Source organism: Mugil cephalus, chromosome 21, assembly GCF_022458985.1.
Source record: "Mugil cephalus isolate CIBA_MC_2020 chromosome 21, CIBA_Mcephalus_1.1, whole genome shotgun sequence".
NCBI classification, from domain to species: Eukaryota; Metazoa; Chordata; class Actinopteri; order Mugiliformes; family Mugilidae; genus Mugil; species Mugil cephalus.
Window position 1 is genome coordinate 6,177,676 of NC_061790.1, and position 19,376 is coordinate 6,197,051.

The 19,376-nt window shown below is 43.2% G+C and overlaps 1 protein-coding gene across 1 annotated transcript in view; it reads left to right on the forward strand.

Moving 5' to 3' along the window:
• rngtt (RNA guanylyltransferase and 5'-phosphatase) overlaps positions 1 to 19,376 on the forward strand; it is an 89,696-nt gene that overhangs the window by 42,541 nt on the left and 27,779 nt on the right. The window contains exon 12 of the mRNA XM_047573691.1: positions 14,253 to 14,321. Coding sequence (XP_047429647.1) covers positions 14,253 to 14,321 — 69 coding nt within the window. The remainder of the gene's footprint in view (positions 1 to 14,252; positions 14,322 to 19,376) is intronic.

Genomic DNA, 19,376 nt, shown 5'->3' on the forward strand with positions numbered 1-19,376 from the left:
GAAGAGCACATCTGAGTATTTGAACCATATTTGGTCAGATCATAGACTGTATATGAATATGGACAAAGTTTCTTGCATTGGTCAAACTGATTTGATTTTTTCCTCCCGGGCGACGCCATCTTGTGAGTTTGGAGCCAAAGTCTGTGCATTACGATCCAAGAGTGGAGCCATGCGGAGCCACAGTATTTTTGACCCGACCACACTTCCACCAGACTCACGTGGGTTTTCGTGTAATTAATACGGGACCACTTTACGCAGTGGTTGGCATGGCAACTGGTTGTCGCAATTTTGTCACACCCTGTTTCCATAGTGTCAAAAAATATGTTAGATTTGTATTTTAGTGTTTTAATTTCATCCAAGTCACATACACTAACATGAAGGAGGTGGAGCTTATGACCTATTCTGCAGCCAGTCACCAGGGGGAGCTCTACTTGCTTTGGCTTCACTTTTAAGTGAAGTGAGTACCAAATAAAGGCCACTGTTTTACATCACCGAGATGGAAATCTTTTATGTCCGTCTTGGAAAAGGGTTTATTAACGCAAAATGTAGCAGCTCAACAAAATAAAAACTTGTGTGTCTTTGCAAGATCATGATGGAAGCTACACAAGCCAGCTCCAAAAGCACACGCACACAAAAAAAAACTCTTTTAGTAGGTATTTTAAATCTTTCATAGAAATGCCCCAAGTGTTCACAATATCAAACTTCAATCTCAGCCTTTGGTGGTACCATCCTCAGATACAGACTGTCTCAGAAGCTCTTATAACAGCTTATCAATGTTTGGTTCAGTCTTGTGAACTTTAACAAGACTTTTAATAGGATTTGGTAAAAGAATATGGAGATGGAGTTTCTCTCCTCCGGTAATGGACACAGGTAAAACGACTGAAGAGTCCATTTGGCGGAAATTTCTATTCCCTCAGCTGAATTGGAAATGGAGTCAAGACTGTGATTTCTGGTCATTTTCTTGCTCACTGAATTCGATGAAATTGGCAGAGGATCAGTTAATTCATATTCCTTCTCGGATTACAGGAACGGCGGCAGAGTTTTTGGGCTAACAAAAAGTGATGGTGATATTTGCAATTTCCACTGAGAGTGGGATTTCAAGTCAAAAAAAACTTTTCTGTCTTTGGGCCCAACTTTTTCAAACATTAGAACGTCTTTTCCTGTGACTCCTTCTCCTAAAACCTTGATGATGAATGAATGCATCTTCTCAGTGAAAGTCCCACTGCACCTTATATGTCCAGCTGCAATAATTAGACGAACAATCTGCAGTAATTCTGACGATCGCTAATTGCTTTTAGTAAAAGGCCAAAAATCTCTGCTTCCTGCTTCTGAAATGATACTTGCAAACTGAATGTAATTGGATCAAAGATTGTTATACATGACAAAGCATAATTTTTATCAATAGTATAACTGAATATTTAACCGATCATAGAAATATAATATATAATATAATGTTTTGCATGTCATTTGGTTTTTGTTTAAATGAATAAGAATGACTGTCTGCCTGTGTTAGCACCTGTCAGACGGCCCTGAATAAATGAATAAACTTTGCATGTGCCCCGTTTGAATATTTGAATAAGCCAAACATTTGCAGAGCGCCCGACAATTAAACGAGGCTCATTGCGCATTTTTTAATAAAGTCCCAGTTCGGTTAAAATTCCGAGAAGAAATTAAATGGTGTACATTTGTCTTTGCCATTCAGAGCATCTAATATCCCTTGCTCATCTGTCACACGTCTAAAGAAATTAGGGCCGAAGATGAATTTAGTTCCCCCCGCAGTCAGATTGATATCTCCAGCTGACGGGACACCGCGCTGCTCACCCCAGGGGTCCAGATAGCGGTGAATTGATGAGACAGTTGCTTTAGGTGGGAGAGTCTTACTGGAGAGCGGGTCTCGTCTTGAAACACCCTTTAAAAACTGAGATTTAATTCGGATGGAGCTGAAAAAATAGTTATCTAGATACTGTTGTAAGATTGCGGTCTTTTCGTGCAGCTTATCGTTCTGCAGTAGGTGACATTAGGGTTCGGTGTGTATGCTGCTGAATATAAAACAGCTGATGGAATTGCCTTTCAGTGCACTGTGAAATCACAGTTGTAGATATATTGTTTCGTCTGGTGGGCTGTTGTTTATCTCGCCGGCTGCAGCTCCCCCACGAGAATTTAAGTTTAGAAGTGGAACCGCGGAGTACCCAGCATACAGTAGCCTCTATCTTAGACTCCTCCATTTGTGGCTTCTAGTGATGAGGTACTGTATGTGTATTTGTCTTGACTTTAGATTAGTTTTAGACAGTTGCATTGTCCTTATTTGGTGTATTTAGTCGTGTAAAAGTTTACTATTTAGCTCTTTTATTTTATATGTCTCGCCTGTTTTCAGATGCCTTCATTTATTTATGAACTGCAGTATAATGAAAAATATTAAGTAGGGCTGTTGTTGTATAGTTCAGTTGCTCTGTGGTAAACAGATGTGCTCTCGAGCCTTTTACACGCATAAAGTGGTTTGGTTGCAAGTGGATGTTCCAGGTTCCGGTTGCCTGGATATAATCCTCTCGTACATTTCCCAGCTGTATACGCTGACCAGCCACAACATTAAAACCACTGACAAGAGAAGTGAACAACACTGACCGTCTTGTGACAGTTCAACGTTCGGCTGGGAAAGTTTTTGGAGCTGGCGTTCATGTGTATACTTACTTAGACATGTAGCACCCACCTAGACCAGACGCCCCCGCCCCGTAGCAGTGACACTCCTGCAAATTCAATAGCTCCCAAACTGAGTATTAACCTAATGCAGTTCTCTAATCTCACTAAGCAACATCCCTTTTCTAGTTTCACTTCTTTGTCTATGTGTTTTCGATGAATACTTGGTTGGGGATTGAAGCTAATTACCTGCATCAAGGTTTAAATCATGTTAATATACCATGTTAGTAGTGGGTTAATTGTCAGCCGTCGTGTGGCTGCCCACATCTGATAAACATTTGCAAAATCTGTGCTGAGACTTTGTCCTACAATTAGATTTGTTTGCTGTAAACAAGAGACGTTACATTATCTTTCCGAAGAAAAAGCAATAAACTATTTATTTTATTTTATTTATTTTTTATTAAACCTATAACTTATCTTTGCAGAGCCTTAGAAAGGTAGCGTTTCTAATAAAGTCATTTTTGGAGGGGGGGGGAGGATTTACCAGCTGCGCTCGACTGCAGGCAGGTACATCATCATTACGGCGGTAATTGTGAGGAATTGCTTGTTTATCTCGGGCCAAATTCTTGGTCCAAGACAGTCGAAGGCCAGAACGAGAAGACTCTTTTACCTTTCCTGACTCACCGTCCTCTCCGGCGGCTTTAGGCGTCATTAACAGTCCTGAAATCCGTGAGAGTGTTCTACTCTTGGGGTCCTCCTGTTGTTATACTTGGACTCGTGAGTCAGATTCCTGCTTCTTCAGTCCCAAGAAAGTAACTCCTCCTGAACAGCTTGTCTCATTAGTTGAGAGCTGTCAGTTCAGCTCTTTGGAGCTCGCTGACCTCACACCTCTGTCAGTTGTGTCTCTAGCTGTTGGAGATGGAACAGCACGACACAGGTCTTGATCTTTATATGTTGTTGTTTTTTGTTGTTTTTTTTTTAAAAAAACACTGTAAGAATTACAGTTTGATATTTAGTTGAATTGGAGCTTCATACCTGAGCCACTAGGATGAATCAAGAAGCACTATATGAATCCAAATTCATTAAGATGTAGATGGTTCTTTGGGTTTGTATCTCCGTCATGCCACAATGTTGCTATAAGTCTTCTGCTTTATAATGGCTGAACTAGTGAAGAAAAAATTGTATTCCAGGTTGACTAAAGTTCTTTAAGCCACCATCAAATCATTATTGACATCAAATCAAGATGTTTCACCTTTCATCCAAGTGAACTTCACCTTGATGATGAATGTTCTTCAAGAACACTCCAACAAGTCCCATCACCTTTGATTTTTTTATTTATTTTTTTATTATTATTGGGATATACCAAGACCTGGATGACTGAGAATCATCACAGAAGTTGGATTTTTCCCCCAAACCATTGACAACGATGAATTAATTCTGAAGTAGGGCAAGGCTAGGGCAAGATGGACCGAAATCTTCAACAACACTGCCTGTTCATAATAAGATTTTCTATTGAACTGACCATCAAAGTTTTACACCCCCTCTAGATGTGTTGGAACATCATTACTAACAAAATAGAGTGTAAATGCATAGACAAGTCATCCAGACCTCCTTAGTTAACCTTTCCTCAGTATGTCCCATCTTTATTGACCCAAAACGATCGATTCAAAAATTGCGGAGATGGAGAAGCACCGGAAATACCAGGTTCACTACCAAGTAGACCAATCACAACTCTTGTGGACTACGTGACATTTTTTTTGCATGTCAGGCTGCAGCTCCAGAGTCTGTGTAGGGTCTGGGCTGTTGCGTAGCTATGGCGTCAAATTGACGCACAAGTGTAAAGTGTGCATCAGCCTGTAGTGTTTTATTAATTCAAACTACAAACCGAAATGTGTGATATCGATGTCAGCTACTTTATAAAATACAGTGAAAGAAAAAGGCATTCACCATCCTGCCCCTCTGGCTTTAATGAATACACACATCCTCCACTGTTAAGTTCAAGAACAAGCTGCACTTCATAACCTTCATCCTCTCTCCTGCTGCTGCTGCTGCTGCTGCAGCTGCACCCACTCACAGAGGGAAACATGTCGATGATTGTATAAGGGCTTATGCTGCTCGGGAGAACACACGACATGGACTCGATGACTAACGTTTGTTTACCTCAGTTGCTTTGAGATTTTTTAGCTTTCTTCAAAGCCTCCAAGACATTATGCAACAACCGATGATGCACGGCATATCTATACCGTAAAGGTCGGATTCGCTGGACACGCAAGAGTTTTTGGCGATGTCTCCGCTTTTATTTGCTCCGATTGCGTGTTTTCAAGATTCGGAGCTGATGCGCTGGAGGAAAGGAACATGCGTCCTCTGGGTCGGGTCAACAGGTGTCTTTCTTTAGATGTTCTTAAGAGTTTTTTTTGTTTTGTTTATTCTGCCCTTCGTGACTAAGCCCGGGGTCCGCTGTCTCTCCTTTAGTTCGTGATGTCCTTGCCTCCAACCACGACGAAAATAAGTTTTTCTGAGACAACCTGCGCAGTTGTCCATCATCCCCCAACAGATATTTAATTTTTAACCGTTTTATTTATTCATCTCCTCACCCTTTCTTTTCTTACCACTTCATAAAAACTCCAGTGCTGCGTACTGCTATGTTGACAATATCTGAGTCCCAAACTTTAAGTGGATTAGAGTTTCCCCACAGCAGCTCTTGGCTGGCTATAACCCAAAAGGTGAAATTATTGGTGTCAAGCTATCAGCTTCTGTGATGCCCTGCGGACTGGAAAATATCACGCTGTTGATCCGTGGGGGTTTTTATGAGCTCCAACAGTCCCTCTCAACAGTCCCTTGACAAATGTAAGCTTTTGGAAGGACGTGTCAGGTGTATGTTTTCTCCGGTGGCGGGGAAAATGCAAGGAAATCCACGTTCTTTACAGCCAAAATAATTAAAAGGAAAAGGGAATATATTAAATCATCACTGTCCTTAAGAGCTTTGGTAAACGGAAGATCAGTTTCCGCCAGTGCACCATCGCTTTTTAATTACTAATTTCTTTTTTAGCAACAACAAAAACATCTTAACCTTTTTTAAAGACCTGCTGTAATTACACCAATCAGGCTTAACATTATGACCACACTCCTGACAGTGTGTCGGTCTCCTTCCAAAACAGTGAACTGTTCACTGAACTGTTCTGATTTGATGGTTTTGGCCACAGACAATTTATGGAAGGTGTTGAAATTTGCTGCAGTTTAGATTCTTTAAGTTCAATAAATGTTTATGTCTGTGGTTAAATGGAGACTTGTAACATTTGCTACCATTGTGACAATTTTATCATGTAAATGGAGGGAGAAAAAGCAGTATCGGCTCCAAATATCGGCAGCAAAAAAGTCCATATCTTTCGATCTCTAGTAGGTTAAGGTATATCTGATAATTATCAGAGCAGCCGGACATTAAATGACATCTCCGAGCTTTTCTGCAACTTGCACTGTTAATATTTTACCAGATAATATGAGCACCCGGCCACATAAATGAATCTCGATCCGTCCTGATTCAGTTCGTCAGTCGTCACTCGCTCAGGACAGGCCGTCTCCTCTCATACCGAGCACGGTGCACGCTGCCGGACCCAGCGCATAGCTCTGCCTCCTGGTCGTTGCCTCCTCGGCCTCTGTCTGCTGTCCGCATGAATGTGTCTGAGCGAGTGGGCTGTGTTCAGCGCTGCTGTGTGTTTGTCGTAGCCGGTTTGTCTTTCCTCTCCCGGAGAGGTCGATGCGTCTAACTGGCAGTTGTGAAGCTGCAGCACAGACCCGGCGCTGGTCGAAGTTCGATCTCTGCGCCGGGATAATTTAATCTTGTTTAGTTGCTCTCTTCCACGTTGTCCAGAATGTTGCCGACGCCTCCGACTCGTCTGAAGTTTTCTGTGTGTTCCTTTAGTTACTGATGAATGTAATTGTGCAATGAGTCAAGTGAGAATAATAGTTACCTGCAGCTTGCTTTTTACACGTATTCCATGGTTATTTTAACACGGTCTTTTCTCTTCTTTGATTTAATTTTTTAAACTTCCAAACTACACTGATGGTCACGAATGGCTTGACGCAGGTTTAGTGCGTCGCTGCCTCAACAAAGGTATTAAAATATGCCAGTTATTAAGGTTTCAGGTTAGTTTGTTGTTGAACTGGTCATGATTTTATTCATTTATTTTGCTTTTTTTTAAAAAAATACTCTTTAGATACCTTTTCCCCGTTTCACAGTAGGAACTCTCGAGTAATATTATAGTCACTCATCAAGACACGTGTGCAGTTCACCACCTATGTCACTCTGTAACCGAATTCAATTTCATGCTCTACCTTAGTCTTGTGACAACCTTACACTGGTTTAATCCTCTGAGCGTTAATGTCTCGGTGCATTTTTTGAGTTTGTGCAAGGTTATCATGATCATGCTTTTTTTCCTTTCCATTGAAAGTCCCATATCCACCCGAAGACAATTTATGGAAGGCGTCTAAAATCCGCCAGACTGCCTAACCTTATTTGACTCCGGGGCCAAGCCGGTGGTGAAGCGGCCCTGCCTTCACACTCGGCGAATGTGGGTTTTTCATTTAATAGAGGGAACTGCGTCGCTTCAGAGAGCCATTCACATTAGGGCTGAAAGGAGCCCGCAGCAGCAGCAGCAGCAGCAGCAGCAGCCCCGCGGCCCTGACCGGAATATCAATCCATCCTCCCCACCTTCGACTCAGCCCCCGCGCCTGCACCGTCCGCGCAGCAGCGACGGGCGAGCACACGGCAGGCAAACACGGAGACTTTAAGGAAAGGGAAAGTGGATCATTTCATTCCAGGTGTGCAAATGAGCCGTAGCCTTTCTTCGTCAGGAAGGAGTGTGCTTCATTATCCCCCTTGTGTGCGTATTAATAGAGCGCACGTACGTGATGCCAGTTGTTTACTCCGCGACTTGAAAAGCCACTCAATCTCTCAGCAGTTAGCGTGCACAATCACATCCTCCTCAGGTTACGCATATTTTTACACATTGTTCTATTTTTGTCACTTACATATTTTTTTTCTTTTTTTGATTGATATGCACATTGTTGAATCGGAGACTATTGAAGTTCTACAATACACGTCTCGGTTTGCTCTCTCCTTATCCGGGTAGACGGCACTTTGACTAAAAATGAGTAGAAAAGTCGTGTTGTGCATTCTCCTCATTTCTGCTTGTTTTGTATTCCAGCCGAGCCATTGTGGTGCCAGCCCATACAATCCATTATACTTAACTACACCAGGAAATGGACATTCAAGGTCAAGTCTGGATCTAAAGTGTGTTTTTTTTTTTTCCCCCTATAGCAAAACACAAAACAGCCCAGAGACAAAGAGGGGCACATATATGATCAAAAAATCCTTCCACAAAAAAAAAATCCTTCCAAGTTACATCTTGTAGGACTTAATCTTTTCCACTTTCCGACGCCTGCGACAAAGGGAGGTTACTGCCAGGTGTTTTTTCGAGCCTCGTTTCTCATTTCTAACACTGTTACCTGGGTGACACCGTCAGTGAGCGGAACGTTTGCTCTTCCTAATGTGTCTGGATGCAGCATTACGGCTCGAAGACGGATCGCGCATCATTAGCCGCGCTTGTTATGTCGTGTGGGAATATTTCCACAGAGGCCCAGTCGTGGATACTGTAAGAGCATAAAGGGGCGCGCATTTATCAGTGTGCGATAATCTCAGCGGCCACCTTGCGACAGGTGATGACACGGAGACGTTTGTTTAGATTAGAATCTTCAAAGTCGGTCTCCTAAAATTAGTCTTTGCGGTTTTGTCGGCTTCGCCGCAGGTGGAGTGGACGCGTGCGTTCCAACAACAGCGACACAAAAGTCACCGCAACACAGATTTCCAGTGTGCTTGATGGATGTGTTTATTTTCCTCGGTCTTTTGGATCATTACATGGTTCCTGTCGCAAATCGGACAAGGGTTTGAATGAACAACGGGTCACTGATCAAAACAAAATTTACCTGCAGCAGTTTAATCTGCTCTGTGCGCCTTTGCTCTGCGTAAGACAAATGGCAGCGAGAACAAAGAGTGACGGTGAATGGCGGCGCTTCATGTCCTCTCAGCGCTGTCGGGGCCTGCAGCGAACCAGATATAATTCATCTCTGTGTCCGTGTCGTGTGAAATGAACCTGAAGACGAAATACCGAAGAGGGAAATGTTCCGGCTTCCATCACCCTGTCACTCACTCTCCGGGGAGACGACGACGCTGCTTAGCCTGCGAGCGGCTGATTTGTCTCCCCGGGCGCTTCCTTTGTCCCGTCGCTGTCCGGGAGTCGCCAACGAAAGCTTGATCTCTTAATGGCTTTGTGTTTCCTTTTCCCGAAGATGTTTACCGTTAAAAGCAGGGTCACTGCCCCGTCTCTGCGTTATCGCTCGGAGGAACCTCGTCGTCGTAGGACGACGCGCGTGTGTTGGGAGACTTCTCCCCGCTTATCTCGTCCGAGGTTCACTGCGCTCGCCGAAGGTGGTGGGTGGGTGCGCTAAGATGGCAGGAGAACTGAAATGGAACTCCCAGATCTCGACACCTACGCGCCGTTCCCTCATAGCGGCACCGGTTCTTTTTAGTCTGGCTATCTGCCTTCTCCGTGTCAGCACGGTTGTCAAGCATTGTGTGATCTGCTGTGACTCATTCATCATCCCGAGGAGCGCTGATGTTGCTCCGCTTTCTCTGCAGACGCAGCTGGGAGAGAACGGTTTTTCTGTAGCTTTAGTCGAATGCACGCGGCCCCCTCCTCTAAGGGCTAATGACTTCGCTTACTTTCCTGGAGCACATCATCTAAAGAAGTACTGATGTTTAGCACCAAAGCGTTTTGTGAAAATGTGAGATCATCCAGGGCTGTAACTGGCACGGTAGGGCTTTCGTTGCAAAGCTCAAAGCCGCCGTACTCCAGGGCGTTGGAAAAAAAAAAAAAACAGCGTAGTCTATTTGTTGTAGAGAACTAAAGTAAGAGCAGAACTTTGGGGGGTTCTTCTCTTATGCCACTCGTTCAAAATCACTCTTAGACCTGAAGTAGTGCAAATGACTAACAATCGATTTTTTCAAGACCTCGACCAGGGGTCTTTAAAGTTTTTAAAGCCAAGGACTCCCTACCCTACCATGCTATATGTGTTCTGTACTAAACTCGGCCTAATGCTGTTTATAAATATACATTATTATAATCATTTTGCATTCACTATTATACTGTCCCTTAACTAAAATATGTTGGATTCATGTCAATGTGCATTTAAAGAATTTTAAATTTGTGGGGGGAAAATAATAATAAAAAAAGTACAAAAAAAAGTTTAATCAACCAAAGATTTTTCCTGACGTCATGTTGAAGACAGTAATTCAATAATTGCTGGCCACTTGCAGGCAGACACGTATAGATTTTCATGTTAAAACGCCCGACTTCCCGACAAATCTGCAGACTCACAAGACACTTGCGTCTACCTGGACACCCCTCTTATTCTCACCACTCATTCTCCACCTCACTGACCCTTCAGTGCAAGCCAGACAACCCAAACACTTAGAGGACAGGGACAAAACAATTGCTTACAGAGCAACAACAAAACATAGGAGGTCGTGGCTTGTGTCATGCGGGTGCCTATTAAGTCTGGAAGGAAGTACACACGGAACAGGCATAACATTATGACCACCTTCCTTACATCAGACCAGGGGCCCGAAGTTTCTCAGCAGAACACGGAATTGTAACAAGATGGTCGATGCTGTTTACTTCTTTTTTCAGGGGTTTTAATGTTGTGTCTGATGGATGCATATACGCACACAATAAGAAACAATGAAAGAAAATAATTAAATTTTTTGAATGAGTTGGACGTTGGGTGGAATACAGTAATTCCATAATTGGCGTTTTATCGACAGATACAGATATCGCCGCTGCCACGTCGGTAACATTTCTTGGAAGCAGTAATTTTTATTTATTTGCTGACAAATGAATTATTCAACTGTGAAGTCTTAATTGTTTGCACAGTGCAGCCATGTGCACAAGCATGTGGGCAAGCGCTCCGCTAATTGACTGCCGGCTTTGGTGATGTGCAAAGCAGCGTGGCTTCGTGCCGTCAATAAAACGAAGACACGAAGACAAACGTGGCAGATGATTTTACGGGAAAGGAAATGCATTCATCAAATGTTTGATTTATGGATGAGAAGGGATGGATGTAAATATATAAGTTCAGTTTATCTACATCAAAATTCACAGTGGTCGAAAACCACCAACACATTTAATTTCTTTGTAAAACTGATGAAAGAAATTCTAAATGAGAGATAACGTACACTTACAAAGGCTAGTCCGGCTCTACTTTACCTGATAATTCCTACATTTATGCGTCATTACCTGCTTTGTTGTAATCACGCATAAATATCCTTAGCTGCAGCCAATTTTACCTGACGGATTATAGAGTAAAATCTGCTCACTTCAAAGAGAATTTCTGCAGAAGATTAACTGTATCTGTGAAGGTTCTCAGTCATCCAGGTCAAGGTTTGACCAAAAAGCTTTTTGGAAAGACTCGTGGAGTTTTAAGAAGACGTTTTGTCACCCATCCGAATGGCTTCTTCACTTCTTCCCTACAGTCGCCTTTATTAAACACTTTTTCTACACTAGCGCTGCCGTCATAGACCACAGAGCGCCCTGACGACCGGCAGACCTTTCTGAAAATCCTCCTGTCTGGAGCGTCATATAGCGCCACTGCGTATGGAAATATTCCCGCTGCCTCGCATTAAACGCAAATCGAGTTACGTTACATTCCGCACGCCCTCGTTTTCATGATGGCTTGTAATTTGGTTTGTCTCCGAGCAGCTGCCGATGATCTGTCATCTCCCGCGCAATGAATGTGTCCCGGCTCATCTCGGCTCATCTCGGCTCCAATGACTGTTGACAGTCTTCATATCTGCCGAGCCCTTCGCCATCTCCTCGACAACAGGCAGCCTGAAGCGCGCCCAAGCCGCGCGATGGGCGCGGGGCCGTGCAGCCATTGTTAATTAAAATTTCATCATTTCATTTTTATTGTCTCTCTCATTCCAACAGCAGTTGTTATAAAAGGGCACTCTGCGCTTTCCACTTTCCAGTACCTCCCTGCGCTGCTTTATGCTTCGGTTCGTCTTGATGGCTCAGATATACGTTACCTGATATCCACTTCGGTGCACTAATGCGTTTGCTTTCTCTTTTATTGACCAGCGCCCTTTCCTGCACGACTAAATATATTCACCCTGTGCACGAACGTACACAATAGGAAAGATGAGTTCTCAAATATTCACATGAAGCAAAAAAAAAACGCCCCCTCTGACATAATGCTGCTCCTGTGACTCATCCCCCCCCCCTCAAGCCAATGACGAATGTACGCTTCTTTTGATAAATGAAGAAATTTCCGGAAAAGTATTTGGAGCCTAAACATTTTTTTTTTCTATTGTTGGGACAAGATGCGAAGACAGTGCTGACACGTAGTATTACCAGGAGATAATTCACCCAGCTCATCTTTCCCACAATCCTTTTTGTTTTTTTGCACTTATTTGGCTGATTTCAATGATCCTAAAGTCTCGGACTGAAGCTCTGTAGTTATGTGCACTCATGTATTACGTTTGGCAGTTGGCATTGCGTTACAGCAGACGCTGTCCGAGGCATACGATACGTTTTTTTTTTCTATATCGATTTCTTACATGCCGAGCAGCGTTGGTGGCGGCGGGTCTCTCTTCGCTCCTGTGCAGTAAACAACAGTGAGCTTCCTTGAACTGCAGTTTGATGTTATTATTTCCAGTTGCGTACATACATTTCTTATAAATATATTTATATATATATATATATATATATAACTGAAGATTGAGCACTCTGCTAACCCCGTCTGTCATCCTCACGTCGTCTCTCAACCATCAAGCTCTCGAAAGCCTCGCCGCGCTGGTGTTCATACTTAACTGCGCGGAAAGATTTTCCTTCTCAGCCTTTCGCCGCGTTTGAAATGTTAACACTTGAACAGTCTGTTTGTGGCCACACAGATATGAAGTTGTATCTTTCCACCGCGCATTACAAAAAAAAATAAATAAATAAAAAAACACCAGTGTAAGAGATTAAAGAAGTGAAAACTGATCGTGCTGCAGAATATATGAACAAGGAAATAAAGTAACAAAAACACCATATGGTCATAATCAGTTGTGTGTAATAATAACAACTATAATAAGGGTATTGAAGTTACTTGAAGGATAATGTGATCTTGTGCTAATTAGATGAAATGAAAGAACAATGTAGAAACAGATGTAAAAACGTCTTAAAAACTGACTTTGCGGCACGTTTGCTCAAGTCTGAAGTCCAAAACGAACTTCATTCTTTCGGCGTGCAGGGTAAGTCATTAGGTAGATGACGTACTGAGGCCGTTTTCTGCTTTTGCAACGGTTACATTTTCCTTTCTGTGTGAGGCCACGAGCCATAATTAGTTAAGACTCTCTGATTCAGCAGGAAGCGCCATTGTTGGGTTTGTGCTACACTGCACTACCCTTTAGGTAACTCAGGTCCTTTTTCCACCCCGCTCATTTGTTATGAGCCTGAATGGAGCGTACACCCTATAGGACTGAGCTGACATCTAATTTAGCCTGTTTTGATGTAACAAAGTTGGACATTTGGATAGATTGTATTTTCGCTTATTAACCTTCATGCAGCGAAAATTAATTAGCTTATCTCAAAGGATTGGCCCTACCGGTGTGCACCTAATTTATCCGACTTTTGCAGCGGTAACATTGGACGATAAAGTACCTTTTGATTGATTGTATTTATTTATTTATTTTTTTTTTTTTCCCATAATTGCTAGTGGCATGTAGAAAAAACACCGATCAGCCACAAGCGCTAAAAGAAAAGCCCATGTCCATTCTCTGAAGGGGCACGACTGAGAGAGACCTACACAATATCAGGAAGGTGGTCATAATCTTATGCCTGATCGGTGTGCGTTCATTGAGGACCCATTGTGGACGAGCGACAGGTCAAAAAGAAAATCACTCGTTAATCTGGAGCCCTCTCTTGCAGCAGCTGGAATGTTTAACGTCATTTTCGAAGCGTTTGCATCCAGACTGCAGTTGCCATGGCGGTTGATGCGCTCCATGATGTGGCAAATGTGCTTTTGTCATATAGTAGCTCTGCTGCATCCCCCTGGGCATCCCGCGGCGAGCACGGTGCTGTGGGTTCCTCTCTCCTCTCTGCAGCAGCAGCAGCAGCTGCTGCGGCTGGTGTTAATAGAGGAGATGAAACCTGGCTCTTTCCAGTTATCAGGGGCCGAATGATTCGCTGCTATTCTCGTCCTCGTCCCGGTTCGTCGCGTTACTGATATCGATCTCTCAGCCGCGCGTTATCAATTAAAGAGATTAGTGTTCGGTTTCAAGGCTCGACTGGTGAAAACAAGGTATCAGACTTGTGCTTATAACTCAGCGGGATTTGCCGAGTGCCAAGTCTTGAAATTATGTTGAAACTCAATACTTTCCTTTTAGAGTGCTAGCGGGCTCCGCGGCTGACTTTATAAATCAATGTCACTTTGTGTGTTTTAAGCAAAAAGCTTTCAGCTACATGTCTTGTCATTTATCAGTTTTGCTCGATTGAAAGTGTGTTTTTTTTTTCTTATTTTTCCAGCTCCTGGAAGGCAGCTTCACATCCCAGGTCAGCCATGAAGTTGACGGGCTTATCTTCCAGCCATGTGGGGTAAGCCTTCATCTTTATATATATATATGTGTATTTTTTTTCCAAACCTGTAGCCCCCCCCCTCCTCCCGTTGTCACACGCTCGTCGTCAGACGCTGCTTCTTCTTCTTCCTCCGAGCTCAGACAGCAGAATTGGACAGCTTGTCACCACCACCCGCCGCTTGTGCCGGTCTTGCCCTCTGTTATTGTAAAGGAAACGACACTCCTACATGAATTCACATAAACACGGGCTTCTCTGTAAGACACCGTGCAGTAGAACCAGACACGCAGGGCGGTCCGTGTTACGATGGAAACGGCCTTGGTCGAAACACTGATTCACTCGGCGTCAGAAGAGCAGAAAATGACTTATATCTTCAATGGTAATGAGTTTCTTCTTGTGTGCACCTGTGGTGGACTCAAGGACCCGCATTTCACTGTGCAACAAGCAGTCAGTAAGGTCCGTGCATATATATCCTCTTCTTTGGTGTGATATTCTCATGTATGTAAGTGGGTGTTAATTGTAATAGATGCACAAAACAGCTGAGGCTCTTATGAGGTCACCTTAAATCACCTAGTAGTAGTGCGTCCGTAATGCGAATAATGATAATGGTTAGAACAAGGTGCGAAAAGCAAAGCCCTGAAAAGTTTACAGCATCCAGTCGTCGCATTATTAAATTCACATCAACAAGTTTAACGGCGTTGCGGGGCTGGTTAATGTATCAGTCTTTCGCACATTAAAACCTCTGATGTATAATTGCACCTTCCAGCAGAGAGGGAGTATTTCATAATCACCACAAGAGCAGCAGGACTAAATCCAGCAGATTTGCATGACAAAGGGCCGGGCAGCCGTGGCTCATGAGGATAATGGGAGTTAATGCATATTTTGTGCCTGGACTCATCTTTTGCTCCTGTTTTGTTTTGACCCCGGAGATGCTGAACACCTCTAGTGGCGCGAGGTCACTAGTCAGAGATGTTGAACGTTGACGTGTGAGGCGGACTCAGGAAATGTGTTGTGATATTTGTGAGAAACATAAATTAGTGGTTATGTTTGCTTCCTCGATGGTTTCCCCATCAGTGTCAGTGATGATTAACAACACAACTGTTGCCCTTTTACCTAATGTATGTGGCTAATTTCCAGGGGAGGAAATATGCTTCTGAAAGTCTGTTTACGGAGGCTTTCCTGTAATTAGCACGACATGAATGTTGTTGGTGTGTCATTGAATGTTTATTATGTCGATCAGCCACAACATTATGACCTGACAGGTAAATAACATCACCCGTCTTGAGACATTTCAAAGTTCTGCTGGGAAACTTTTGGACCTGGCATTCATGTGGATGTTACTTGGACATGTAGCACCCACCTAGACCAGACCAGACCAGACCAGGCACCCCCACCCCATAGCGATGACACTCCTCGGTGGCGGCAGGATGCAGCCTGACACAGACACACACACAAAAAAAAATGGGTTGGGAACAGCTCACAAGTTAGATTCCAAACTGATCAAGTATCTGTGGGATCGAGGCCCCTCCCCTCCACCCATAGGACCCAGAGGCCCCCACTAACAACACTGTGTTACCAGACATGACAGGACACTCTCAGAATGCACAAGGGAGGTCATAATGTAATGCCAGATCAGTTTAAGTCAGCAGTTAAAACCTAGTTGTGTGTTACGACCAGCGCACAGTACAATACTTTATATGATATAAAACTTTGACTCTTGAATTAAATTATTATTATTTCTAATTGTATGATTTTGGAAAACACAGGGATTGTTTACTGTGGTGGAACAGATGTGGTTGCAGATATCTGTGCATAAACAAAACAAAAAAAAAAAAAAAGAAGAAGAAAAACTGATTATAATTGCGTTAAAATAGCCAGTGCGTTTTCTACCCCATGTGGGTTTTCTGTAATTTCAGTAAGTAATTATCATGGAGTGTAACTGGGGGGTTTTAGCCATCAGGTAGCGACACTTCTCAAGAGAGCTGGCGATGAAATTTGGCAGAGGCAGGTTTACACAGCTGCAACTTTTCCCTCCACGGCAGCGCAGACGTCCCTCCGATGCTGCTTTTGTTTTTTGTTTTTTTTTTTTGTTTTTTTTAACGTGCTCACTTTTCCTGCTGCTCTGCTTTCGTTCTGTTTTTATGTATATATTTGGAGTTTGTTTGCCTGCGCCCGACTTCCACTGTTCCTCTCACTTGGAAGCAAGTAATTAGATTTAGGTTTGTTATTTCCACAGTTGATTTGTAGTTTATTAAAGTCTAGCGGAAAATATGTTTCTTGGGGGGGGGGGGGATCATTGGTTTCTTTTTTTAGCCGCTCGTTTCGCAGGAGATGCCTTAGGGGAATATTTTAGGAGGCCGCATAGAATTTATAAATTATACACAGCCTCGACCAGAAAATGGTTTTGGATTTAGAACACGACAGTTGCTCTGTCTTTTGACGCGGCCGGTCATTGATCCCTGATCTTATTGTCGTCTGTGAATTTTGACGGATTGCGATTAACTGGGTCGAGGGGGGAGGCGTGGAAATCTCTCTGGAACCCGCTGGATGTCGGGTTGCGTCATTTATCGAACCCGCTGAAGACGAGGGCCGATGCATCATCTGAGTCTTAGTCATGGATTAGAAATACACCGTCCACCAAGGCCGTGTGATTTGTTTTGGCAGCTGCAGTTTTTTTACAGAATTGAAATGATTTCTGTTCAAAGAGCGGGGAATAGAATCAGCTGGAAATATCCTGTCAACGAGATTCCCGAATGTGTTGACAGGTCGTCGTTCTGACGAGTCAATTAAGTTGTCAGGTGCCTTTTTTTTCGCTCCCTGGATCGTAGTCATTTCACAACGGCGCGAAGCTTGATATGATATACATTTAATTTCCGAAATGATCACCTTAGAGAGATTTCAAATGTGCCCATTAAGTTGTCTGCGCCCGCCGTGATTTGTCGTCGAAGCGGATGATTAAGTGATGTTTTGGGGTATCTAGAAATAAGGTTTCCCAAACTTTGAAGGTCAGCAGCTGGTTCCTTTCTGCGCAGTCAGTCAAAAAAATGGGACAAGTCTCAAGAGGTAAATCGAATGTGGAAAAAGAAACAGTATAACCCAGGTAGTCTCCCAGTCTGATGTGAAATTACAATAGAAAACATTGTTTTTACTTTTCCGGTACAGGCTCGATGTGAAGCTGTTAAATAGATTAATATCAGCCACAACATTAAAACCACTGACAGGAGAAGTGCTAAAAAACCTTTATACCTGGTATTCTAGTTGATGCTACTTGCACATACTTTTTCGCAGACCAGGCGCCCCCACCCAATCTTTGGCAGCAGCAGCCATCCCCTGCAGATGCAGCCTGACATGTGCACAAACACAAAAATGGTTTAGGAACAACTCAACAAAAACAGCACAAGGTGTTGACCTGGCCTCCAGATTCACTAGATCACAAAGTACCTGTGGGAGGCTCCACAGAGGCCCCTCCCCTCAACCTGTAGGACCAAAAGTACAACATCACAGGATGGGAGACCTACACAATATTAGGAAGGTGGCCACAGTGTTATGCCTAATCCTGTGTGTAAGGGTTTTTGGTAAAAATCAATTTTGTTTGTAATGAACCCGAAGGTAAATAAACTTTCTTGGATTTATTCACATCCATCTAACCAGTCAGCTGACGAGAATAACCGCGCAACGTGACGCTCTTGCATTAAAGAAGCAGAGGCGGAGAAATTTTAGTGGTAATAACGACTATTAACAAGCAGCGGCCCAGTGATGGCAGCGCGCGAGACACATCAGTGACGGCACATTGCAGACGATGCAAATAGAAGTAATGTGCTGTAGCTCGAAAACGGTCCGTGTCGTAGAAGGACTCATTCTCCTGACCTCGTAAGACGGGGAAAATTGAAGCTAAAGACTAAAGCGAACCCCTCTACCGACTGTACGTCTCTCTCTTTTATAGATACTTGAAAAATCGAGGGATCGTTTGGTGTTGCTTTGATTTTAGATTACAGGGAAATTCTTTCTGAAAGGAAACTTAACCCGGGGTGGAAGAAGATAATGCTACGTGATAGCCCTCAGCAAATGAAACTTACACCGCAGAATGCTAGAGAAGTATTTTCCCAGGTTATTAAATATTTACAGGGAAGAATTAATGTCTCTATGGGATAAGAGCTATGATCTAACTTGGCACTTTTTCAGTTTAATCACAGGTTTTTTTTTTTGGAAGTAAAGGGATTTTGCGATTATGTTTTCTGTTCCCTTCTTTATCAGTTTTACCCTCAGTTGACACAGAATATTTAGTCCTGATTATCAAGACAAGCCTGGCATCGCGATGTTTATTGAACCATCAAGCTTTTAAAAAATGCGTTTTCTTTTTTGACCTTTCGCCCGTGTCATCGGATTATTGACTGACACGGCGGCTCTTGTTTGAATTTGCCGACATATGCCACCGTATGTAAATAAGCTTGTATTTGTGAAGGACGCTGAGCAGTGGGAGATAACAAATTGGATTTTTTTCGGAGGGACGCCGTTAATGCCATCCTCTGTTGTGAAGAATTGGTGTTCGCTGTTTGAAAGCGAACTCTCCTTTAGGGCATCATAGACCTTCACTGTGTGGGCTCTAAAATAATTAGGAGCAGAGGCTATGATGCTTTGATAGGCTTTCTCATTTTCAGCGACCAGCTGCCCATTGCTCACATTCGTGGCGCAAATGCACGTTTCTGCCCTGATACTGATTTTACAACGCCTCCCAGATGTGACCAGTTTACAGTAGGTATAGTTTCTACTCAAATGCTACTGACATAAGTCCTTTTAAATCTTTGTAAACATTATTTAGCTTTTAGCCATTTTAGCAGCGTGTCTCTCGGAAGGCAGTGTAGGATAGTAGGTGGTCACTTTGGTGTAAACTGAAAGGTCAAAGTCTGATGCACATACTGGTCTCTATAGAGCGCAGATCGTTGTGACTTTGCCTCCACGAGGTTGACATTTGTGATTTGTAGTGAAATGTCTCTGCAGTTGAAGGATTCGCTGTGAGACTTGGTACGTTTGGTGCATGCATGTGGACTAGGTGTGTGATACATGTCTAATGCCAGG